Source organism: Salvelinus alpinus, chromosome 5 (genome assembly GCF_045679555.1).
Source record: "Salvelinus alpinus chromosome 5, SLU_Salpinus.1, whole genome shotgun sequence".
In the NCBI taxonomy this organism is placed as follows: Eukaryota; Metazoa; Chordata; class Actinopteri; order Salmoniformes; family Salmonidae; genus Salvelinus; species Salvelinus alpinus.
In genome coordinates, this window is record NC_092090.1 from 23,430,079 (window position 1) to 23,457,627 (window position 27,549).

At 43.0% G+C, this 27,549-nt stretch overlaps 1 protein-coding gene across 1 annotated transcript in view; it reads left to right on the forward strand.

Annotated features, from left to right (window-relative positions):
• Nucleotides 1–670: 670 nt before the first annotated feature.
• slc12a1 (solute carrier family 12 member 1) overlaps nt 671–27,549 on the forward strand; it is a 43,960-nt gene continuing 17,081 nt past the window's right edge. The window contains exons 1-11 of the mRNA XM_071401082.1: nt 671–1,152; nt 4,892–5,029; nt 9,863–9,938; nt 13,425–13,520; nt 21,220–21,359; nt 21,582–21,692; nt 25,215–25,326; nt 25,547–25,674; nt 26,552–26,636; nt 26,729–26,892; nt 27,178–27,285. Of these exons, the coding sequence (XP_071257183.1) occupies nt 892–1,152; nt 4,892–5,029; nt 9,863–9,938; nt 13,425–13,520; nt 21,220–21,359; nt 21,582–21,692; nt 25,215–25,326; nt 25,547–25,674; nt 26,552–26,636; nt 26,729–26,892; nt 27,178–27,285 (1,419 nt within the window). The 5' untranslated portion in view covers nt 671–891. The remainder of the gene's footprint in view (nt 1,153–4,891; nt 5,030–9,862; nt 9,939–13,424; nt 13,521–21,219; nt 21,360–21,581; nt 21,693–25,214; nt 25,327–25,546; nt 25,675–26,551; nt 26,637–26,728; nt 26,893–27,177; nt 27,286–27,549) is intronic.

Consider the following 27,549-nt stretch of genomic DNA (forward strand, 5'->3'; position numbering starts at 1 on the left):
TCAATTTTTTAAAATATTGAGTGATAATTCACTTTTTAAAATTGGCAGATCATTTTGCTTATTTTAATCTATAGACTTAAAGCAGCAATATGTAACTTTTTGGGCGACCGGACCAAATTCACATAGAAATCTGTGTTATAGATCTGTCATTCTCATTGAAAGCAACCAGGAAATGGCGTAGCGATTTCTGCATTGTGCATCTTTAATATAAGTAATCTGTTAAAGATATTGTACCTTAATAGTCGTATTAAGGTAAAATATCTATAAAATTATCTTGAAATAAGATAAATTACTTGTATTAGGTTTTTGGGCAGTTAAAATAAGCAAAATTGTCTGCCAATGTCGTTAGATAATGCAGCTTGCTACAAAAAAACAATCAAAAATACACATTTTAAGTGAATTATCACTCAATATAAGATATTTAGGCTTGCTTTGATTTCACACTGCGAGCTCCAGGTCTTTATCTTCCAAGGTGTTTATTACTTGGTTAATGGTTAGTCAGAGGCTTTGTGGCCCCGAGGATGCAGCAAGGACATCTGAGACATACAGGGTCCTAAGAGTGGTTGGTAAAACCGCTGGTTCAGCCAATGGCAGAGCCCAGCGTAGGGGCCAGGCGGATATAAAGCCAGGGTGGCAGAGCCAACCTCAGCCTATATGACAGGTCTATAGGTCAGCTCTGGACCTACACAAGGATTTAATTAAACAGAATCAGACGAACCAACACTAGTCTGTCATACCAGCGCTCCAAACCCATAGCTGCCGATTGCTTCTGATACTTAGACAGTCTCTAGGCCCTGACCAGAGGACTGAAGGACCTCAGTATTCCTTTTCTGTAGTGTTTGACCTGTAGAAGCCAGTAGGTGTGAGGAGCCTGTATTTACAGCCAGTCTGATGGAGAATGATGCCTATGACAGGATCGGGGACGAACCCCCTAACTATGAGGAGACGTCTTTCTCCGGTGGTACCACCTCTAACGGTAATGGGACCGGTAACGGAGAGCACCGGGCCGTCCGTCCGTCCGTGGTCAGTGCGTTTGGTCATGACACGCTGGACCGCGTGCCCAACATCGACTTCTACCGGAACGCTGGGAGTGTGAGCGGTAACTGTGCAGTCCGACCGTCCCTGCAGGAGCTCCACGATGTCTTCCAGAAGGTCAGTGTGTCTGAATCCTCCTCACCTGCACCCACACCTGTACCCACACTTCTACAACCCCCTCTACACACATCTGTGTGTGTCTGAATCCTCCTCACCTGCACCCACACCTGTACTCACACTTCTACAACCCCCTCTACACACATCTGTATTTAGACCTGTCTCTGTACATCTGTATATCTTGTACATCGCTCTCTTTTCCTTACCGGCACACACATCACACAACTGTCTCCACCAAGTCAGCAGCCTTTTAACTGGAATCAACTCTCCTTTAATCCAGACCATTCAAAAAGATCATTGAAATTCTGATTCAGTAAATTAAAAACATAACATTTTTATGTGGAATATGTTTTGACATTAACATTGGCCTGTTTGTCTCTCAATTCAATTAAATCAATTCAATTCAAAGGGGCTTTATTGTTAAGGGAAACATATGTTTACATTGCCAAAGCAAGTTAAATAAATAATCAACAAAAGTAAGAAGAAACAAGAAAACATCAACAACAAAAAACGATAAAAAATGTTCAGTAAACATTTCACTGATAAAGGTTTGAAAAGGATAAAGATGTGTCAAATGTTATATTATCAGCTATGTTCAGTGTTTTAACAATGTACATATAGTTGTAGTACGACTAGTAGGGGAAGAAAGTAAACAGATAAATATTGGTTGTGTTTACAATGTTGTTTTCATGGCAACTTGTCACAAATCTCTCTCTCTGTTTGTATTTGTTTCTCTCTGTTGATTTGTTTCTTTCTGTTGATTTGTTTATCTCGCTCTCTCTTTCTCTTTCTCTCTCTGACTGTGTGACACAGATTACTATCATGTCACAACAGTGATTGGGTAACAGTCATGTCTGTTCTAAAGAAGGGAAAGTCACTTCCCACTGGGCACAAATTGGTTGAATCAATGTTGTTTCAGCTTAATTTCTCAACATATTGTGATGTGGAATCTACGTGGGAAATACATTGGATTTGAAAAAAGTCATCAACCGCTGTTTGAGGGTAACATTTCAACCACAAGATTGTGTCATCATGGTAACCAAATGTCCACATAGACAAACCTTGTAGAAAATATGTTGAATTTGTACCTTTATAACAACGTCAGATCTTCAACATTAGATCCACTATCAGTAGAATAAGAAAAGACAATAGGCTAGGCAGCACCTCCTACTGGAGAACTGATTACTCTACAGCTACCCTTTGGTCTCACATCCAGGGTTTAAACAAGCCCTGCTTAGCTATGATGCTCCCGAGCGGCGCAGCGGTCTAAGGCACTGCATCTCAGTGCTAGAGGTGTCACTACAGACCCTGGTTCGATCCCGGACTGTATCACAACTGGCCGTGATCGGGAGTCCCAAAGGGCGGCACACAATTGGTGCCGCGTCGTCCGGTTTAGGGGAGGGTTTGGCCGGGGTAGGCCGTAATTGTAAAATACGAATTAGTTCTTAACTGACTTGCCTAGTTAATTATGCCGAGACAATTATGCTATTTTTAGCCCTATGTAGCATTTTCAAAGTCATCAACAGCTATTGTTCCAATTCAACCCAGAATTTAACTAAAAATAGACAATAGGATTTCAAGTGATAGTGATATTGAATTGTGTTTGGTTGTCATGCAACCAAATATCAACATTTTAAGGAAATGTATCTTCTGCTTGGATAGTTCCCTCTGTACCAAATACTTAGTCTGGTTTTAAATCCAGTTTGTTTTCAAATTAATCATTGTTGGATAAATAAATGTTGGATTCACGTCTCCATCTCAATCAAAAATCTAAGTTAAACAACAGGACTAAATCAAATTCAACTTTATTTAAAGTGCATTTAAAGTTTAATTTGCCTTTAAACCAGTTGTTCAGATGGAACTATCCAAGCAGTAAATACATCTCCTTTAAATGTTAATATTTGGTTGCCTTATCAACCAAACACAATTCAATATTACTTTTGTAATACAGTAAATAGGCTTAACTTTATCTTGCAAACTAATGAAACATTCACCCTTAAAATGAACAACACATCCATGGTCCCAGTTTGAGGTGACTGTAACTATGCATGTCTTCTTACATCATCATATAAGCCATGCATGTTCAAGATAGCATGTAGATAGCATGCAGATAGCATGTAGATAGCATGTAGATAGCATGTAGATAGCATGTAGATAGCATGTAGATAGCATGTAGATAGCATGCATAGCTCGTTGCAGGTCTGTGGAGATCTTCACAATTGCGGTAATAATCTGCCCAGAATCTCGAACGGCAATGATCCTCGCACCATGTACTTTTAATGTAATCTCAACTGCAATCCAGGTCATTTGGTTCTGCTATTAGATAAAGGACAGTGACAAGTAACACATAAATAAATAAACTAAATATCTGACATTGTATTCCCATTTGAACTTCTGCTGTGCCTTTAAATGGTTAAAAGCACAGTGATATACATTTGGGTGACAACTAAACCAAAAATCTGACATAGTTTTTTCATTGGAATTTGGTTGTGCTTTTAGATGGTTGAAAGCATAGTGATAACACATTGGAAATTCAACTACCTTTCGGCTCTCTTTTTGAGTGGGTGAATATAGGTTGCAATCTCACTGATCAACGTCTCAACCAAATATTACCCAATTATCCACGTTGAAATGAGGTGGAGTGTGCAGTGGGTTGGCCTTGGAATGGTCAACTCATTCCTCTTAAAGCATTTATAGACCTACTGTGTACTGAAAGAGAACAACATGAACTCTCTGGAGAAAAGAACATATGTTTTATAGTCTCAGAGAGGAAGATAAGATAAAGAGAAAAGAGAGAGGAGAGGAGAGAGATAAATGGAGTTTATAGTCCTTTAATCATTCATTTAACTAGAAACATTCCTGCCACTTTCATTAACCGCAGTTCAACCATCTTTCACACCCTATAAACCTACTGCCAACACTGGAACAGAACCGTCGTCAAAGACAGAGATAAGAATAGATCTACACAATGGTTGACATACTGACAGGCTAAAGTGTTTTATAGATTTTTTACACCTTTGGGTGACAGACCGTCTGTTATCTCTGTCTGACAGCCACGCCACGCCCTACACCAGACAGAGATCTGAGCATCTCATTAAAGAGCTTGGTACTCATGCGTCCTTTAAACACCTCATATTCGTCTTACAAAAAGTTTAAATTGGGTCCACCCTGTTCTCTCTCTGTTCTATTCCCTCACTCTCTCCTTCTCTCTCTCCTTTTTTCTCTCTCTCTCTCTCTCTCTCTCTCTCTCTCTCTCTCTCTCTCTCTCTCTCTCTCTCTCTCTCTCTCTCTCTCTCTCTCTCTCTCTCTCTCTCTCTCTCTGAGTGCAGTCTTCAAGGACAAGCACACCGTATAATAATGCTTCTCCAAACATGTATTCATCTTCATCAGAATCAAACTGCACGACTCTCTCTCTCACACACACTCAGGAACAAGAACACTGCGTCTGTTGTTTGATTGATTTAGAAAGAGAACATTTCAACAGTGTTCTGACCTCATAGAGACTTACCTATCCAACAGGAGGCACAGAATTCTAACAAAGTTACTGCACTGCCAACTCTCTCTGATTTCTTAAAGACAAAACTAATCTAAACTTCCTCTAAAGTTGAATAAGATGACCTACGGCCATTTCAACAAATTCCTTCTTCCTCTACCAGCCGTATTCTTTATCTTCCTCCAGGTAGACTGGAGTGATACGTACCCCTGACAAGTCTTTTCCTCTCCTATTTTCTCTCTCTAGAATGGAAGGATCTCGGTGACGAACACGGTGGAGGACAGAGAGGGGAGCGATGGGACCCCGTCGGACGACGTGGAGTCTGTCATTCCCCTGGACAACAAAGATGGAACCGTGAGGTTCGGCTGGATAAAGGGAGTCCTGGTTAGTGGAGATGGGTTATATTGGACAGGGTTAGGAGGGTCCTGGGGAGTGGAGATGGGTTATATTGGACAGGGTTAGGAGGGTCCTGGGTAGTGGAGATGGGTTATATTGGACAGGGTTAGGAGGGTCCTGGATAGTGGAGATGGGTTATATTGGACAGGGTTAGGAGGGTCCTGGATAGTGGAGATGGGTTATATTGGGCAGGGTTAGGAGGGTCCTGGGTAGTGGAGATGGGTTATATTGGACAGGGTTAGGAGGGTCCTGGGGAGTGGAGATGGGTTATATTGGACAGGGTTAGGAGGGTCCTGGGGAGTGGAGATGGGTTATATTGGACAGGGTTAGGAGGGTCCTGGGTAGTGGAGATGGGTTATATTGGACAGGGTTAGGAGGGTCCTGGATAGTGGAGATGGGTTATATTGGACAGGGTTAGGAGGGTCCTGGATAGTGGAGATGGGTTATATTGGGGCAGGGTTAGGAGGGTCCTGGGGAGTGGAGATGGGTTATATTGGACAGGGTTAGGAGGGTTCTGGGGAGTGGAGATGGGTTATACTGGGGCAGGGTTAGGAGGGTTCTGGGGAGTGGAGATGGGTTATACTGGGGCAGGGTTAGGAGGGTCCTGGGGAGTGGAGATGGGTTATATTGGACAGGGTTAGGAGGGTCCTGGGGAGTGGAGATGGGTTATATTGGACAGGGTTAGGAGGGTTCTGGGAAGTGGAGATGGGTTATATTGGACAGGGTTAGGAGGGTCCTGGGGAGTGGAGATGGGTTATATTGGGCAGGGTTAGGAGGGTCCTGGGTAGTGGAGATGGGTTATATTGGACAGGGTTAGGAGGGTCCTGGTTAGTGGAGATGGGTTATATTGGACAGGGTTAGGAGGGTCCTGGGGAGTGGAGATGGGTTATATTGGACAGGGTTAGGAGGGTCCTGGGGAGTGGAGATGGGTTATATTGGACAGGGTTAGGAGGGTCCTGGGGAGTGGAGATGGGTTATATTGGACAGGGTTAGGAGGGTCCTGGTTAGTGGAGATGGGTTATATTGGGGCAGGGTTAGGAGGGTCCTGGGGAGTGGAGATGGGTTATATTGGACAGGGTTAGGAGGGTCCTGGTTAGTGGAGATGGGTTATATTGGACAGGGTTAGGAGGGTCCTGGTTAGTGGAGATGGGTTATATTGGGGCAGGGTTAGGAGGGTCCTGGGTAGTGGAGATGGGTTATATTGGACAGGGTTAGGATGGTTCTTAATGGGGTCGCTCTCTACCTGTATAGGTACCTGGTGAGGGCAGTTGGTTATGGGAACTGGCCTAATGGGATCCTGGTGAGGGCAGTTGGTTATGGAGACTGGCCTAATGGGATCCTGGTGAGGACAGTTGGTTATGGGGACTGGCCTAATGGGATCCTGGTGAGGGCAGTTGGTTATGGAGACTGGCCTAATGGGATCCTGGTGAGGGCAGTTGGTTATGGGGACTGGCCTAATGGGATCCTGGTGAGGGCAGTTGGTGAGGGCAGTTGGTTATGGGGACTGGCCTAATGGGATCCTGGTGAGGGCAGTTGGTGAGGGCAGTTGGTTATGGGGACTGGCCTAATGGGAGCCTGGTGAGGGCAGTTGGTTATGGGGACTGGCCTAATGGGATCCTAGTGAGGGCAGTTTGTTATGGGGACTGGCCTAATGGGATCCTGGTGAGGGCAGTTGGTTATGGGGACTGGCCTAATGGGATCCTGGTGAGGGCAGTTGGTTATGGGGACTGGCCTAATGGGAACCTGGTGAGGGCAGTTGGTTATGGGGACTGGCCTAATGGGATCCTGGTGAGGGCAGTTGGTTATGGGGACTGGCCTAATGGGATCCTGGTGAGGGCAGTTGGTTATGGGGACTGGCCTAATGGGAACCTGGTGAGGGCAGTTGGTTATGGGGACTGGCCTAATGGGATCCTGGTGAGGGCAGTTGGTTATGGGGACTGGCCTAATGGGATCCTGGTGAGGGCAGTTGGTTATGGAGACTGGCCTGTCCTAATGGGAACCTGGTGAGGGCAGTTGGTTATGGGGACTGGCCTAATGGGATCCTGGTGAGGGCAGTTGGTTATGGGGACTGGCCTAATGGGATCCTGGTGAGGGCAGTTGGTTATGGGGACTGGCCTAATGGGATCCTGGTGAGGGCAGTTGGTTATGGGGACTGGCCTGTCCTAATGGGATCGTGGTGAGTAGGAATAGAGTCTTAGAGAGTGTGGCTGGATATCGAGCAGGGTGAATGGGGAGTCCTGGTCTGTGTGGTCAGGTTATGGGAACTTCTTCTACTGGGGGTCACTGGAGGTCACCCTGGCCACTCCTGAGCTGTGTATCACAACACAGCATCAATGAGTTAACCTGCATACCTCAGTGATACCCTGACAGGTCACATGATCTGTCTGGAAGCCTCAGACACAGACACCGACACAGCGATAAAGAGATTCAGATAGTCATTCTGTCATAACCCAGTCTCTATCTAACCCAACTACGATCTGACTGGAAGCGAAGAGACAGACACAGTGATAAAGAGATTCGGATAGTCATTCTGTCATAACCCAGTCTCTATCTAACCCAACTACGATCTAACTGGAAGCGAAGAGACAGACACAGTGATAAAGAGATTCGGATAGTCATTCTGTCATAACCCAGTCTCTATCTAACCCAACTACGATCTAACTGGAAGCGAAGAGACAGACACAGTGATAAAGAGATTCGGATAGTCATTCTGTCATAACCCAGTCTCTATCTAACCCAACTACGATCTGACTGGAAGCCTCAGACACAGACACAGTGATAAAGAGATTCAGATAGTCATTCTGTCATAACCCAGTCTCTATCTAACCCAACTACGATCTGACTGGAAGCCTCAGACACAGACACAGTGATAAAGAGATTCAGATAGTCATTCTGTCATAACCCAGTCTCTATCTAACCCAACTACGATCTGACTGGAAGAGAAGAGACAGACACAGACACAGTGATAAAGAGATTCAGATAGTCATTCTGTCATAACCCAGTCTCTATCTAACCCAACTACGATCTGACTGGAAGAGAAGAGACAGACACAGACACAGTGATAAAGAGATTCAGATAGTCATTCTGTCATAACCCAGTCTCTATCTAACCCAACTACGATCTGACTGGAAGCCTCAGACACAGACACAGTGATAAAGAGATTCAGATAGTCATTCTGTCGTAACCCAGTCTCTATCTAACCCAACTACGATCTGACTGGAAGCGAAGAGACAGACACAGTGATAAAGAGATTCAGATAGTCATTCTGTCGTAACCCAGTCTCTATCTAACCCAACTACGATCTGACTGGAAGCGAAGAGACAGACACAGTGATAAAGAGATTCAGATAGTCATTCTGTCATAACCCAGTCTCTATCTAACCCAACTACGATCTAACTGGAAGCGAAGAGACAGACACAGTGATAAAGAGATTCAGATAGTCATTCTGTCGTAACCCAGTCTCTATCTAACCCAACTACGATCTGACTGGAAGCGAAGAGACAGACACAGTGATAAAGAGATTCAGATAGTCATTCTGTCATAACCCAGTCTCTATCTAACCCAACTACGATCTAACTGGAAGCGAAGAGACAGACACAGTGATAAAGAGATTCAGATAGTCATTCTGTCATAACCCAGTCTCTATCTAACCCAACTACGATCTAACTGGAAGCGAAGAGACAGACACAGTGATAAAGAGATTCAGATAGTCATTCTGTCGTAACCCAGTCTCTATCTAACCCAACTACGATCTGACTGGAAGCGAAGAGACAGACACAGTGATAAAGAGATTCAGACAGTCATTCTGTCATAACCCAGTCTCTATCTAACCCAACTACGATCTAACTGGAAGCGAAGAGACAGACACAGTGATAAAGAGATTCGGATAGTCATTCTGTCATAACCCAGTCTCTATCTAACCCAACTACGATCTAACTGGAAGCGAAGAGACAGACACAGTGATAAAGAGATTCAGATAGTCATTCTGTCATAACCCAGTCTCTATCTAACCCAACTACGATCTGACTGGAAGCGAAGAGACAGACACCGACACAGTGATAAAGAGATTCAGATAGTCATTCTGTCATAACCCAGTCTCTATCTAACCCAACTACGATCTGACTGGAAGCGAAGAGACAGACACAGTGATAAAGAGATTCGGATAGTCATTCTGTCATAACCCAGTCTCTATCTAACCCAACTACGATCTAACTGGAAGCGAAGAGACAGACACAGTGATAAAGAGATTCGGATAGTCATTCTGTCATAACCCAGTCTCTATCTAACCCAACTACGATCTAACTGGAAGCGAAGAGACAGACACAGTGATAAAGAGATTCGGATAGTCATTCTGTCATAACCCAGTCTCTATCTAACCTAACTACGATCTGACTGGAAGCCTCAGACACAGACACAGTGATAAAGAGATTCAGATAGTCATTCTGTCATAACCCAGTCTCTATCTAACCTAACTACGATCTGACTGGAAGCGAAGAGACAAGGTCAAAGTGATTGAGATAGTTACTGTATTTTGTGGTAACTGGATTGTAATCCTGCCCTGTGTGTAACTCAGGGCTAACCCGTCTCTACCTAACCTAGCCTCTCTCCTACTCTCTGTCTCTCTCCTCCCCTCTTTCCTCCTCTCTCTCCTCCTATCTCTCTCCTCCTCTCTCTCGTCCTCTCTCGCCTCTGTCTCCTCCTGTCTCTCTCTCCCACTCTCTCTCCTCCTCTCTCCTCTCTCTCCTCTCCTCTCTCCTCCTGTCTCTCCTCCTGTCTCTCCTCCTCTCTCCTCTCTCTCCTCTTGTCTTTCCTCCTCTCTAGGTGAGATGTATGTTGAACATCTGGGGTGTGATGCTGTTCATCCGTCTGTCCTGGGTGTTTGGACAGGCCGGCTGGGGTAAGTACAACACAGAGAAATAAATAATTACACCCCATACACTATCAGAAAAAAGAGTGCTATGTAGCACATTGGTTCCTGTAGGACAACCCCCTGAAAACAGGCTCCTTTTCAGGTCAGATAGAACCCTTTAGGTTCCCAGATAGAACCCTTTAGGTTCCCAGGTTCCCAGATAGAACCCTTTAGGTTTCCAGATAGAACCCTTTAGGTTTCCAGATAGAACCCTTTAGGTTCCCAGATAGAACCCTTTAGGTTTCCAGATAGAACCCTTTAGGTTTCCAGATAGAACCCTTTAGGTTCCCAGATAGAACCCTTTAGGTTCCCAGATAGAACCCTTTAGGTTTCCAGATAGAACCCTTTAGGTTTCCAGAAAATAGAACCCTTTAGGTTTCCAGATAGAACCCTTTAGGTTCCCAGATAGAACCCTTTAGGTTTCCAGATAGAACCCTTTAGGTTTCCAGATAGAACCCTTTAGGTTCCCAGATAGAACCCTTTAGGTTTCCAGATAGAACCCTTTAGGTTCCCAGATAGAACCCTTTAGGTTTCCAGAAAATAGAACCCTTTAGGTTCCCAGATAGAACCCTTTAGGTTTCCAGATAGAACCCTTTAGGTTTCCAGATAGAACCCTTTAGGTTCCCAGATAGAACCCTTTAGGTTTCCAGAAAATAGAACCCTTTAGGTTCCCAGATAGAACCCTTTAGGTTTCCAGATAGAACCCTTTAGGTTTCCAGATAGAACCCTTTAGGTTTCCAGATAGAACCCTTTAGGTTTCCAGAAAATAGAACCCTTTAGGTTTCCAGATAGAACCCTTTAGGTTTCCAGATAGAACCCTTTAGGTTCCCAGATAGAACCCTTTAGGTTTCCAGATAGAACCCTTTAGGTTTCCAGATAGAACCCTTTAGGTTTCCAGATAGAACCCTTTAGGTTTCCAGATAGAACCAGGTTACAAAATAATCATCTGGATTCCAAATAGATAAAGGTTGGTGTTGGGAACCAGAAAGAGTTCTACCTATCTTAAAGGGAGAACAATTCAGAGGGTTCCCCAATACTCCCCTAAAGAAGTGCTATTCAAAGTTGGGGTCGCGATGGGGTAACTGCAGTGGGGTCGTCAAAATGTTTAAAGAAATAATATTTTAAACAATGATTACAATTATTACTGTATTACTGTATACAATATACAAACGTTTTGAGAAAGATCATTTGAAAGCTACAATTTTATTGAGAAAATTTATTTATTGGTTTCTTTTAATGTTGATAAGAAATTAATATGCAATGAACATTTTAAGGTTGTGTCTTTAGATTTCGGTTGGGGTTGCATGAAATTATTGGGGGGAAAATGGGGTCCCCAGAAATGTGGAAAAAATTGGGTCCCCGCTGAAAAAGTTTGAATACCACTCACCTACAGGGACATTCTTTGCTGCACTCTTTGTTTCTGAGAGTGTAGACATGCAAAAATATGTACAACACAAAAAGAGGGCCAGACAACCAGTCAGCTCCCAGTGTCCTTCACTCTGAGGTCAAAGCAAAGGAAGTAGCTTGAATGTACCAGGTGTGTGTATGTGCGTGTGTTTGTGTGCATGTGTGTGTTTATCAGGGGTGAGGACCTCTTTATGGAGCATAACTAATGTGTTTCAGAGAGCTGGCTGCAGTGCAGATAGAGACCATGACAGATATCAGAGTAAACAGCCTGCCTGGACTAACAGCCTGCAGGCCTACAGCACCATTAGTCCTGAGAATGGACCATTTCAGACACACAGAAGGCTTCACTGTGTTTCTCAAGGTGTTAGAGGTGACTGGAGGGGACAGAAGGCTTCACTGTGTTTCTCAAGGTGTTAGAGGTGACTGGAGGGGACAGAAGGCTTCACTGTGTTTCTCAAGGTGTTAGAGGTGACTGGAGGGGACAGAAGGCCTCACTGTGTTTCTCAAGGTGTTAGAGGTGACTGGAGGGGACAGAAGGCTTCACTGTGTTTCTCAAGGTGTTAGAGGTGACTGGAGGGGACAGAAGGCTTCACTGTGTTTCTCAAGGTGTTAGAGGTGACTTGAGGGGACAGAAGGCTTCACTGTGTTTCTCAAGGTGTTAGAGGTGACTGGAGGGGACAGAAGGCTTCACTGTGTTTCTCAAGGTGTTAGAGGTGACTGGAGGGGACAGAAGGCTTCACTGTGTTTCTCAAGGTGTTAGAGGTGACTGGAGGGGACAGAAGGCTTCACTGTGTTTCTCAAGGTGTTAGAGGTGACTGGAGGGGACAGAAGGCTTCACTGTGTTTCTCAAGGTGTTAGAGGTGACTGGAGGGGACAGAAGGCTTCACTGTGTTTCTCAAGGTGTTAGAGGTGACTGGAGGGGACAGAAGGCTTCACTGTGTTTCTCAAGGTGTTAGAGGTGACTGGAGGGGACAGAAGGCTTCACTGTGTTTCTCAAGGTGTTAGAGGTGACTGGAGGGGACAGAAGGCTTCACTGTGTTTCTCAAGGTGTTAGAGGTGACTGGGGGGGACAGAAGGCTTCACTGTGTTTCTCAAGGTGTTAGAGGTGACTGGAGGGGACAGAAGGCTTCACTGTGTTTCTCAAGGTGTTAGAGGTGACTGGAGGGGACAGAAGGCTTCACTGTGTTTCTCAGGGTGTTAGAGGTGACTGGAGGGGACAGAAGGTGTGGTCAGGTGTTAGAAAGAGGAGGTGGTAGATTATTTCAGAATCAGCACAGTGTGACGAAAACAGAACACTCTACACTCCTTTGTACTTGGGTTCTTAAAGTCCTACTCCAGTTTCTGATTTAGCTCATTTTTATTTTTTTTATTTTTTTTATTTCACCTTTATTTAACCAGGTAGGCTAGTTGAGAACAAGTTCTCATTTGCAACTGCGACCTGGCCAAGATAAAGCATAGCAGTGTGAACAGACAACAACACAGAGTTACACATGGAGTAAACAATAAACAAGTCAATAACATGGTAGAAAAAAAGAGAATCTATATACAATGTGTGCAAAAGGCATGAGGAGGTAGGCAATAAATCGAATAATTACAATTTAGCAGATTAACACTGGAGTGATAAATCATCAGATGATCATGTGCAAGTAGAGATTTATCACCTGATTTACTTAACAAAAGGCACATCTCAATAGGTGGTCCAGGTATCCTCGTGATATGGCACAAGTGGGGGTTGGCCTTTCCTCTTCTGTTCTCTACTGCTTCTCTATTGTTCCTCAAGCAAGAGAGAAGGCCGATGACATCTCCTTGAAGTTTGCAGTTGTGTTTAAAAAAAACGATTTTGCTCAAAACATATTTTTTATCCTTTATTTTAAGTACTTTACTGTATTTATATCACTTTCAACAGTAAAAGTTCCAAAATTGCTGGAGGACCATCTTTAAGAAGAAAAGAAAGACATTTCAGTGTGGAATTCAAACTTTGCAAAACATTGTATGCTATCACATGTAGACAGACTGTAAATGGCCTGAGCAGGGGTGAGTTGGATGAACTGGTATTTTGTGTTTTAGGTCTGGGCATTGTGGTCATTGCTCTGAGCTGTGTGGTGACCACCGTCACAGGTCTCTCCATGTCTGCTATCTGCACCAACGGAGTGGTACGAGGAGGTGAGTCAACCAAATCAAATCAAATGTTATTTGTCACATGCGCCGAATACAACAGGTGTAGACCTTACAGTAAAATGCTTACTTACAAGTCCTTAACCAACAATGTAGTTTTGAGAAAAATAAGTGCTAAGTAAAAAAAACAGATAAGTAAAAAAGAAAGAAAGAAGAAAAATAGAAAAATAAAAAATAATTAAAAAGCAGCAGTGAAATAACAGTAGTGAGGCTTTATACAGGCAATCAACACATTATAAACATCAGACAATGTTGGAAAGAACAAGGAGAGCTCTAAGGTTGTTCTCAATGACTGTCCACTGTATGTACAAGTATAGGAATGTTATTATCCCCGCTCCCTACCTGCTCTCTGTCCACTGTATGTACAAGTATAGGAATGTTATTATCCCCGCTCCCTACCTGCTCTGTGTCCACTGTATGTACAAGTATAGGAATGTTATTATCCCCGCTCCCTACCTGCTCTGTGTCCACTGTATGTACAAGTATAGGAATGTTATTATCCCCGCTCCCTACCTGCTCTCTGTCCACTGTATGTACAAGTATAGGAATGTTATTATCCCCGCTCCCTACCTGCTCTCTGTCCACTGTATGTACAAGTATAGGAATGTTATTATCCCCGCTCCCTACCTGCTCTCTGTCCACTGTATGTACAAGTATAGGAATGTTATTATCCCCGCTCCCTACCTGCTCTGTGTCCACTGTATGTACAAGTATAGGAATGTTATTATCCCCACTCCCTACCTGCTCTGTGTCCATTGTATGTACAAGTATAGGAATGTTATTATCCCCGCTCCCTACCTGCTCTCTGTCCACTGTATGTACAAGTATAGGAATGTTATTATCCCCGCTCCCTACCTGCTCTGTGTCCACTGTATGTACAAGTATAGGAATGTTATTATCCCCACTCCCTACCTGCTCTGTGTCCATTGTATGTACAAGTATAGGAATGTTATTATCCCCGCTCCCTACCTGCTCTCTGTCCACTGTATGTACAAGTATAGGAATGTTATTATCCCCGCTCCCTACCTGCTCTGTGTCCACTGTATGTACAAGTATAGGAATGTTATTATCCCCGCTCCCTACCTGCTCTGTGTCCACTGTATGTACAAGTATAGGAATGTTATTATCCCCACTCCCTACCTGCTCTGTGTCCATTGTATGTACAAGTATAGGAATGTTATTATCCCCGCTCCCTACCTGCTCTCTGTCCACTGTATGTACAAGTATAGGAATGTTATTATCCCCGCTCCCTACCTGCTCTGTGTCCACTGTATGTACAAGTATAGGAATGTTATTATCCCCACTCCCTACCTGCTCTGTGTCCATTGTATGTACAAGTATAGGAATGTTATTATCCCCGCTCCCTACCTGCTCTCTGTCCACTGTATGTACAAGTATAGGAATGTTATTATCCCCGCTCCCTACCTGCTCTGTGTCCACTGTATGTACAAGTATAGGAATGTTATTATCCCTGCTCCCTACCTGCTCTCTGTCCACTGTATGTACAAGTATAGGAATGTTATTATCCCCGCTCCCTACCTGCTCTGTGTCCACTGTATGTACAAGTATAGGAATGTTATTATCCCCGCTCCCTACCTGCTCTGTGTCCACTGTATGTACAAGTATAGGAATGTTATTATCCCCGCTCCCTACCTGCTCTGTGTCCACTGTATGTACAAGTATAGGAATGTTATTATCCCCGCTCCCTACCTGCTCTCTGTCCACTGTATGTACAAGTATAGGAATGTTATTATCCCCGCTCCCTACCTGCTCTCTGTCCACTGTATGTACAAGTATAGGAATGTTATTATCCCCGCTCACTACCTGCTCTGTGTCCACTGTATGTACAAGTATAGGAATGTTATTATCCCCGCTCCCTACCTGCTCTGTCTGTCCACTGTATGTACAAGTATAGGAATGTTATTATCCCCGCTCCCTACCTGCTCTCTGTCCACTGTATGTACAAGTATAGGAATGTTATTATCCCCGCTCCCTACCTGCTCTCTGTCCACTGTATGTACAAGTATAGGAATGTTATTATCCCCGCTCCCTACCTGCTCTCTGTCCATTGTATGTACAAGTATAGGAATGTTATTATCCCCGCTCCCTACCTGCTCTCTGTCCACTGTATGTACAAGTATAGGAATGTTATTATCCCCGCTCCCTACCTGCTCTCTGTCCACTGTATGTACAAGTATAGGAATGTTATTATCCCCGCTCCCTACCTGCTCTCTGTCCACTGTATGTACAAGTATAGGAATGTTATTATCCCCGCTCCCTACCTGCTCTGTGTCCACTGTATGTACAAGTATAGGAATGTTATTATCCCCACTCCCTACCTGCTCTGTGTCCATTGTATGTACAAGTATAGGAATGTTATTATCCCTGCTCCCTACCTGCTCTCTGTCCACTGTATGTACAAGTATAGGAATGTTATTATCCCCGCTCCCTACCTGCTCTCTGTCCACTGTATGTACAAGTATAGGAATGTTATTATCCCCGCTCCCTACCTGCTCTGTGTCCACTGTATGTACAAGTATAGGAATGTTATTATCCCCGCTCCCTACCTGCTCTGTGTCCACTGTATGTACAAGTATAGGAATGTTATTATCCCCGCTCCCTACCTGCTCTCTGTCCACTGTATGTACAAGTATAGGAATGTTATTATCCCCGCTCCCTACCTGCTCTGTGTCCACTGTATGTACAAGTATAGGAATGTTATTATCCCCGCTCCCTACCTGCTCTCTGTCCACTGTATGTACAAGTATAGGAATGTTATTATCCCCGCTCCCTACCTGCTCTGTGTCCACTGTATGTACAAGTATAGGAATGTTATTATCCCCGCTCCCTACCTGCTCTGTGTCCACTGTATGTACAAGTATAGGAATGTTATTATCCCCGCTCCCTACCTGCTCTGTGTCCACTGTATGTACAAGTATAGGAATGTTATTATCCCCGCTCCCTACCTGCTCTCTGTCCACTGTATGTACAAGTATAGGAATGTTATTATCCCCGCTCCCTACCTGCTCTCTGTCCACTGTATGTACAAGTATAGGAATGTTATTATCCCCGCTCACTACCTGCTCTGTGTCCACTGTATGTACAAGTATAGGAATGTTATTATCCCCGCTCCCTACCTGCTCTGTCTGTCCACTGTATGTACAAGTATAGGAATGTTATTATCCCCGCTCCCTACCTGCTCTCTGTCCACTGTATGTACAAGTATAGGAATGTTATTATCCCCGCTCCCTACCTGCTCTCTGTCCACTGTATGTACAAGTATAGGAATGTTATTATCCCCGCTCCCTACCTGCTCTCTGTCCATTGTATGTACAAGTATAGGAATGTTATTATCCCCGCTCCCTACCTGCTCTCTGTCCACTGTATGTACAAGTATAGGAATGTTATTATCCCCGCTCCCTACCTGCTCTCTGTCCACTGTATGTACAAGTATAGGAATGTTATTATCCCCGCTCCCTACCTGCTCTCTGTCCACTGTATGTACAAGTATAGGAATGTTATTATCCCCGCTCCCTACCTGCTCTGTGTCCACTGTATGTACAAGTATAGGAATGTTATTATCCCCACTCCCTACCTGCTCTGTGTCCATTGTATGTACAAGTATAGGAATGTTATTATCCCCGCTCCCTACCTGCTCTCTGTCCACTGTATGTACAAGTATAGGAATGTTATTATCCCCGCTCCCTACCTGCTCTCTGTCCACTGTATGTACAAGTATAGGAATGTTATTATCCCCGCTCCCTACCTGCTCTGTGTCCACTGTATGTACAAGTATAGGAATGTTATTATTCCCGCTCCCTACCTGCTCTGTGTCCACTGTATGTACAAGTATAGGAATGTTATTATCCCCGCTCCCTACCTGCTCTCTGTCCACTGTATGTACAAGTATAGGAATGTTATTATCCCCGCTCCCTACCTGCTCTGTGTCCACTGTATGTACAAGTATAGGAATGTTATTATCCCCGCTCCCTACCTGCTCTCTGTCCACTGTATGTACAAGTATAGGAATGTTATTATCCCCGCTCCCTACCTGCTCTGTGTCCACTGTATGTACAAGTATAGGAATGTTATTATCCCCGCTCCCTACCTGCTCTGTGTCCACTGTATGTACAAGTATAGGAATGTTATTATCCCCGCTCCCTACCTGCTCTGTGTCCACTGTATGTACAAGTATAGGAATGTTATTATCCCCGCTCCCTACCTGCTCTCTGTCCACTGTATGTACAAGTATAGGAATGTTATTATCCCCGCTCCCTACCTGCTCTCTGTCCACTGTATGTACAAGTATAGGAATGTTATTATCCCCGCTCACTACCTGCTCTGTGTCCACTGTATGTACAAGTATAGGAATGTTATTATCCCCGCTCCCTACCTGCTCTGTCTGTCCACTGTATGTACAAGTATAGGAATGTTATTATCCCCGCTCCCTACCTGCTCTCTGTCCACTGTATGTACAAGTATAGGAATGTTATTATCCCCGCTCCCTACCTGCTCTCTGTCCACTGTATGTACAAGTATAGGAATGTTATTATCCCCGCTCCCTACCTGCTCTCTGTCCATTGTATGTACAAGTATAGGAATGTTATTATCCCCGCTCCCTACCTGCTCTCTGTCCACTGTATGTACAAGTATAGGAATGTTATTATCCCCGCTCCCTACCTGCTCTCTGTCCACTGTATGTACAAGTATAGGAATGTTATTATCCCCGCTCCCTACCTGCTCTGTGTCCACTGTATGTACAAGTATAGGAATGTTATTATCCCCGCTCCCTACCTGCTCTCTGTCCACTGTATGTACAAGTATAGGAATGTTATTATCCCCACTCCCTACCTGCTCTGTGTCCACTGTATGTACAAGTGTAGGAATGTTATTATCCCCGCTCTCTACCTGCTCTCTGTCCACTGTATGTACAAGTATAGGAATGTTATTATCCCCGCTCCCTACCTGCTCTGTGTCCACTGTATGTACAAGTATAGGAATGTTATTATCCCCGCTCCCTACCTGCTCTGTGTGTCCACTGTATGTACAAGTATAGGAATGTTATTATCCCCGCTCCCTACCTGCTCTGTGTCCACTGTATGTACAAGTATAGGAATGTTATTATCCCTGCTCCCTACCTGCTCTGTGTCCACTGTATGTACAAGTATAGGAATGTTATTATCCCCGCTCCCTACCTGCTCTGTGTGTCCACTGTATGTACAAGTATAGGAATGTTATTATCCCCGCTCCCTACCTGCTCTCTGTCCACTGTATGTACAAGTATAGGAATGTTATTATCCCCACTCCCTACCTGCTCTGTGTCCACTGTATGTACAAGTGTAGGAATGTTATTATCCCCGCTCTCTACCTGCTCTCTGTCCACTGTATGTACAAGTATAGGAATGTTATTATCCCCGCTCCCTACCTGCTCTGTGTCCACTGTATGTACAAGTATAGGAATGTTATTATCCCCGCTCCCTACCTGCTCTGTGTGTCCACTGTATGTACAAGTATAGGAATGTTATTATCCCCGCTCCCTACCTGCTCTGTGTCCACTGTATGTACAAGTATAGGAATGTTATTATCCCTGCTCCCTACCTGCTCTGTGTCCACTGTATGTACAAGTATAGGAATGTTATTATCCCCGCTCCCTACCTGCTCTGTGTCCACTGTATGTACAAGTATAGGAATGTTATTATCCCCGCTCCCTACCTGCTCTGTGTCCACTGTATGTACAAGTATAGGAATGTTATTATCCCCGCTTCCTACCTGCTCTGTGTCCACTGTATGTACAAGTATAGGAATGTTATTATCCCCGCTCCCTACCTGCTCTCTGTCCACTGTATGTACAAGTATAGGAATGTTATTATCCCCGCTCCCTACCTGCTCTCTGTCCACTGTATGTACAAGTATAGGAATGTTATTATCCCCGCTCCCTACCTGCTCTGTGTCCACTGTATGTACAAGTATAGGAATGTTATTATCCCCGCTCCCTACCTGCTCTGTGTCCACTGTATGTACAAGTATAGGAATGTTATTATCCCCGCTCCCTACCTGCTCTGTGTCCACTGTATGTACAAGTATAGGAATGTTATTATCCCCGCTCCCTACCTGCTCTCTGTCCACTGTATGTACAAGTATAGGAATGTTATTATCCCCGCTCCCTACCTGCTCTGTGTCCACTGTATGTACAAGTATAGGAATGTTATTATCCCCGCTCCCTACCTGCTCTCTGTCCACTGTATGTACAAGTATAGGAATGTTATTATCCCCGCTCCCTACCTGCTCTCTGTCCACTGTATGTACAAGTATAGGAATGTTATTATCCCCGCTCCCTACCTGCTCTCTGTCCACTGTATGTACAAGTATAGGAATGTTATTATCCCCGCTCCCTACCTGCTCTGTGTCCACTGTATGTACAAGTATAGGAATGTTATTATCCCCGCTCCCTACCTGCTCTGTGTCCACTGTATGTACAAGTATAGGAATGTTATTATCCCCACTTCCTACCTGCTCTGTGTCCACTGTATGTACAAGTATAGGAATGTTATTATCCCCGCTCCCTACCTGCTCTCTGTCCACTGTATGTACAAGTATAGGAATGTTATTATCCCCGCTCCCTACCTGCTCTCTGTCCACTGTATGTACAAGTATAGGAATGTTATTATCCCCGCTCCCTACCTGCTCTCTGGCCACTGTATGTACAAGTATAGGAATGTTATTATCCCCGCTCCCTACCTGCTCTGTGTGTCTACTGTATGTACAAGTATAGGAATGTTATTATTCCCGCTCCCTACCTGCTCTCTGTCCACTGTATGTACAAGTATAGGAATGTTATTATCCCCGCTCCCTACCTGCTCTCTGTCCACTGTATGTACAAGTATAGGAATGTTATTATCCCCGCTCCCTACCTGCTCTCTGTCCACTGTATGTACAAGTATAGGAATGTTATTATCCCCGCTCCCTACCTGCTCTGTGTCCACTGTATGTACAAGTATAGGAATGTTATTATCCCCGCTCCCTACCTGCTCTCTGTCCACTGTATGTACAAGTATAGGAATGTTATTATCCCCGCTCCCTACCTGCTCTCTGTCCACTGTATGTACAAGTATAGGAATGTTATTATCCCCGCTCCCTACCTGCTCTCTGTCCACTGTATGTACAAGTATAGGAATGTTATTATCCCCGCTCCCTACCTGCTCTGTGTCCACTGTATGTACAAGTATAGGAATGTTATTATCCCCGCTCCCTACCTGCTCTCTGTCCACTGTATGTACAAGTATAGGAATGTTATTATCCCCGCTCCCTACCTGCTCTGTGTCCACTGTATGTACAAGTATAGGAATGTTATTATCCCCGCTCCCTACCTGCTCTGTGTCCACTGTATGTACAAGTATAGGAATGTTATTATCCCCGCTTCCTACCTGCTCTGTGTCCACTGTATGTACAAGTATAGGAATGTTATTATCCCCGCTCCCTACCTGCTCTCTGTCCACTGTATGTACAAGTATAGGAATGTTATTATCCCCGCTCCCTACCTGCTCTGTGTCCACTGTATGTACAAGTATAGGAATGTTATTATCCCCGCTCCCTACCTGCTCTCTGTCCACTGTATGTACAAGTATAGGAATGAAGAATGACTGATTGATTGATTGAATGACTGACTGATTGACTGATTGGTTTCCAGGAGGGGCGTACTACCTGATATCACGTAGTCTGGGACCAGAGTTTGGCGGTTCCATTGGTCTCATCTTCGCCTTCGCTAACGCTGTTGCCGTGGCGATGTACGTGGTGGGCTTCGCAGAGACTGTGGTGGACCTACTCAAGGTACGTAACATCTGTGTGTGTGTGTGTGTGTGTGTGTGTGTGTGTGTGTGTGTGTGTGTGTGTGTGTGTGTGTGTGTGTGTGTGTGTGTGTGTGTGTGTGTGTGTGTGTGTGTGTGTGTGTGTGTGTGTGTGTGTCAGATCACTGACTGTGGTCCCTCTCTACCTCTCCCTGTGCATCTCTCTCTCCACCTCTGTCTCCCCCTCCTTCCCTCTCCTCTACAGGAAAACGATGCCATCATGATAGATGAGCTGAATGACATTAGGATCATTGGCTGTATCTCGGTGGTACTGCTGCTGGGGATCTCAGTGGCCGGGATGGAGTGGGAGGCCAAGGTGAGATACTACACTACGCTAAGCAACACTACATTACATTATACTACACTACATTATACAGCACTACATTATACTACATTATATGAGACTATGCTACATTACATTATACTACAATACACTACAATAAACAACACTACTCTACATTATACTACATTATATTACACTACATTATACAACACTACGCTACATTATACTAGATTATGCTACACTACGCTACATTACATTACACTACTCTACGCTACATTAGATTATACTACACTACTCTACGCTACATTACATTATACTACTCTACATTACATTATACTACTCTAAGCTACATTACATTATACTACTCTACGCTACATTACATTATACTACTCTACGCTACATTACATTATACTACTCTACGCTACATTACATTATACTACTCTACGCTACATTACATTATACTACTCTACGCTACATTACATTATACTACTCTACGCTACATTACATTATACTACTCTACGCTACATTATAGTATACTACTCTACGATACATTACAGTATACTACTCTACGCTACATTACACTACTCTACTCTACGCTACATTACATTATACTACTCTACGCTACATTACATTATACTACTCTACGCTACATTATAGTATACTACTCTACGATACATTACAGTATACTACTCTACGCTACATTACACTACTCTACTCTACGCTACATTACATTATACTACTCTACGCTACATTACATTATACTACTCTACGCTACATTACATTATACTACTCTACTCTACGCTACTCTACATTACATTACACTACTCTACGCTACATTACATTATACTACTCTACGCTACATTACATTATACTACTCTACGCTACATTACATTATATTACTCTACGCTACATTACATTATACTACTCTACTCTACGATACATTACATTACACTACTCTACCCTACGCTACATTACATTATACTACTCCATGCTACTCTATGCTACTCTATATTACATTATACTACTCTACGCTACATTACATTATACTACTCTATTCTACGCTACTCTACGCTACATTACATTATACTACTCTACCCTCAATTACATTATACTACTCCACGCTACTCTATGCTACTCTACATTACATTATACTACTCTACACTACATTACATTATACTACTCTACTCTACGCTACTCTACATTACACTACTCTACGCTACATTACATTATACTACACTACGCTACATTACATTATACTACATTATACTACACTACGCTATATTACATTATACTACATTATACTACACTACATTACATTATATTACATTAGACTACACTACGCTACATTACATTATACTACACTACGCTACATTACATTATACTACACTACGCTACATTACATTACATTATACTACACTACGCTACATTACATTATACTACATTATACTACACTACGCTACATTACATTATAGTACACTACATTACATTATACTACATTATACTACGCTACATTACATTATACTACACTACGCTACATTACATTATACTACACTACGCTACATTACATTATACTACACTACGCTACATTACATTATACTACATTATACTACACTACGCTACATTACATTATACTACACTACGCTACATTACATTATGCTACATTATACTACACTATGCTACATTACATTATACTACACTACGCTACACTACATTATACTACACTACCCTACATTACATTATACTACACTACATTACATTATACTACATTATACTACGCTACATTACATTATACTACACTACGCTACATTACATTATGCTACATTATACTACACTACGCTACATTACATTATACTACACTACGCTACATTACATTATACTACACTACGCTACACTACATTATACTACACTACGCTACATTACATTATACTACATTATACTACACTACGCTACATTACATTATACTACACTACGCTACATTACATTATACTACATTATACTACACTACGCTACATTACATTATACTACATTATACTACACTACGCTACATTACATTATACTACATTATACTACACTACGCTACATTACATTATACTACATTATACTGGTCCCGTGTGGCTCAGTTGGTAGAGCATGGCGCTTGCAACGCCAGGGTTGTGGGTTCATTCCCCACGGGGGGACCAGGATGAATATGTATGAACTTTCCAATGTGTAAGTCGCTCTGGATAAGAGCGTCTGCTAAATGACGTAAATGTAAATGTAATACTACACTACGCTACATTACATTATACTACATTATACTACACTACGCTACATTACATTATACTACATTATACTACACTTCGCTACATTACATTATACTACATTATACTACACTACGCTACATTACATGATACTACACTACGCTACATTACATTATACTACACTACGCTACATTACATTGTACTACATTATACTACACTACGCTACATTACATTATACTACATTATACTACACTACGCTACATTACATTATACTACACTACGCTACATTACATTATACTACACTACGCTACATTACATTATACTACACTACGCTACATTACATTATACTACACTACATTATACTACATTATACTACATTATACTACACTATGCTACTCTACTCTACGCTACATTACATTGTACTACACTACATTATACTACACTATGCTACACAACATTATACTACATTGCTACACTCCATTATACTACACTACGCTACACAACATTATACCACATTATACTACACTACATTGTACTACATTATACTATGCTACACTATACTACGCTACACTACACTATTCTACATTATACTACACTATACAATATTATACTACACTACGCTACATTATACTACATTATACTACACTATACAACACTACGCTACATTATACTACACTACACTACGCTACTCTAATCTACGCTACATTACATTGTACTACACTACATTATACTCCACTACACTACATTATACTACATTATACTACACTATTCTACATTATACTACACTATACAACATTATACTACACTATGCTACACTACATTATAATATACTACACTACATTATAATATAATATACTACACTACATTATACTATGCTACACTGCATTATACTACAATACATTATACTACGCTACACTACGCTACATTATAATACGCTACATTATAATACACTACTCAATGCTACATTATACTACACTGCATGATATAATACACAACACATACACTACACTACATTATGCTAGTCTCACTACGTTACACTGCACTTCACTGTACAGCTAGAGACAGATCCACATACAGTATGGTTCAAATCCCCATGTTTCCATCAGAAAATTAATCAACTGATATCAACTTGACATCTTTCAATTCCATGTCTGATATTGACCGTAACTGAGATCACTATGTGTTCAGTTCCGTATCACAGTCGGTTTCTCCTCTTCAGCTGTTGGAGAGGAATGGTGTGACCTTGTAACTGTCCTCTAGTTTCATATGAAAGCTTTGTAACCCAGACTAACCTGTTGATGTCCTGTCTCTTCAGGCCCAGGTCGGTCTGCTATTCATCCTCCTGGTAGCCATCGCCAACGTCTTCGTAGGAACCGGCATCCCAGCCTCCACCGACAAGAAGTCCAAAGGATTCTTTAACTATGATGGTGAGGCAACAGAGGTTTCCTTCACATAGATAGAGGAATTCATCAAATACATAACCTTCATGAGTAGAGCCCTGAGTTTGTCCTGCTCAGGTCACATGGTCAGGAGGAAAACATGTATTTTTCTATACTCTGTCAAATGACACACAGAGACAGAATCACCAGTTTGACACAGAGACACCCTTCTCATCCACATCTATTCTCTTCTCTTTCTCCCCCACAGCCAAAATATTTATGGAGAACTTACCGCCGGACTTCCGAAATGGAGAGACGTTCTTCTCTGTGTTCGCCATCTTCTTCCCTGCTGCCACGGGTATCCTGGCCGGAGCTAACATCTCTGGAGACCTGAAGGTATGAAGGGCAAAAAAATGACTATTTCACAAATGACCCACTACTGCCTGACCACACAGATCTCAGTTCACTGTTAACATCCGACTCCAGAGAGATGTGTTCTTGTAGTCATGTTTCTTAACATTATATTATGACATTTCAGATTTAAATATGATTATTTTCACAAAGTAGTTTTATAAACTACTGTATATTTCCCTTTAGGGTAGCTTTATAAACTACTGTATATTTCTCTTTAGGGTAGCTTTACTGTAGCACAACTTCTTCCTGTGTGAAGTCATTGGTAACTTGGTAAATTGGAAGCTTGGTAGCTTGGTAAATACAACCCATATTTATGCTTATTTATTTTCCCTTTTGTACTTTAACCATTTGTACATCATTACAACACTGTATATATACATAATTTGACATTTGTAATGTCTTTATTCTTTTGAAACTTCTGTATGTGTAATGTTTACTGTTAATTTTTATTGTTAATTTCACTTTTGTATATTATCTACCTCACTTGCTTTGGCAATGTTAACATATGTTAACATATGTTAAGCCCCTTGAATTGAATTGAGAAAGAGAGAGAGAGAGAGAGAGACAGAGAGAGAGAGAGAGAGAGAGAGAGAGAGACAGAGAGAGAGAGAGAGAGAGAGAGAGAGAGAGAGAGAGAGAGAGAGAGAGAGAGAGAGAGAGAGAGAGACAGAGAGAGAGACAGAGAGAGAGGTGGATGGCGAAAGAGAGCGAGATAAATATTCTTTATTGTGTCTGTGAACAGGCACCTTCACTTTAAACAACAGAGGATAATGATCCCATAGACCCAAACCACTGTTTCCTCCAGCTATCACTTCTGCTGTTGTTAACGATGGTGCCTATATCTCTGGTTCTCCTGCAGGATCCCCAGGATGCTCTCCCTAAAGGAACCCTGCTGGCCATCCTCATCACTGGAGTCACATACCTGGGAGTCGCCCTCTGTGTCTGTAAGGATTGCACGCACGCGCGCACGCACACGCACACACACACACGAAACCCTCCCTAAATGTTGTGTCTGTTCTGTTTTGTAATTGATCAGCTGCCACGGTGGTGCGTGATGCAACAGGAAACATCAACGACACCATTGCCACAGGGATGGACATGTTCTGTAACGGTACCAACACTGCTGCCTGTGAGCAGGGATGGAACTTCTCCTCCTGTGAAGTCAACAGCTGCAAGTTTGGCTCCATGAACAACTTCCAGGTACAACAACAACAACGTAACAACAATCAAACAACACAGTTACACATTCAGTACAACAACACAAAAATGGAACTCACTACAACACACAACAAAATAACCACACACACACACACACACACACACACACACACACACACACACACACACACACACACACACACACACACACACACACACACACACACACACACACACACACACACACACACACACACACACACACACACACACACACACACACACACACAGTGAAACTAAACAGGCCCTGTGTCTCCTCCTCCCCAGGTGATGACCATGGTGTCAGGGTTCGGTCCTCTCATCACAGCAGGAACCTTCTCTGCCACCCTCTCCTCCGCCCTCGCCTCCCTCGTCAGCGCACCCAAAGTCTTCCAGGTCAGTCACACTACTGTCTATCACCTGTCTGCTCACTTGATCCTCATTCATCAGCTCTGAGGGTTCCAGGTACTACTACAAGGTCTATGATGAGTGACAGAGCCCCACCTTGTGACCCGCGGTTCTCTTTTTCATGTTCCTTCTAGCCAGATGACAACAATTATCAAACTATGTTACAATCAGCTAACTCCCACTCCTCCCTCCTCTACCTCTCTCTCTTCCTCCTCCCCCACCTCTTCATCCACCCTTCTCTTCCTGCTCCTC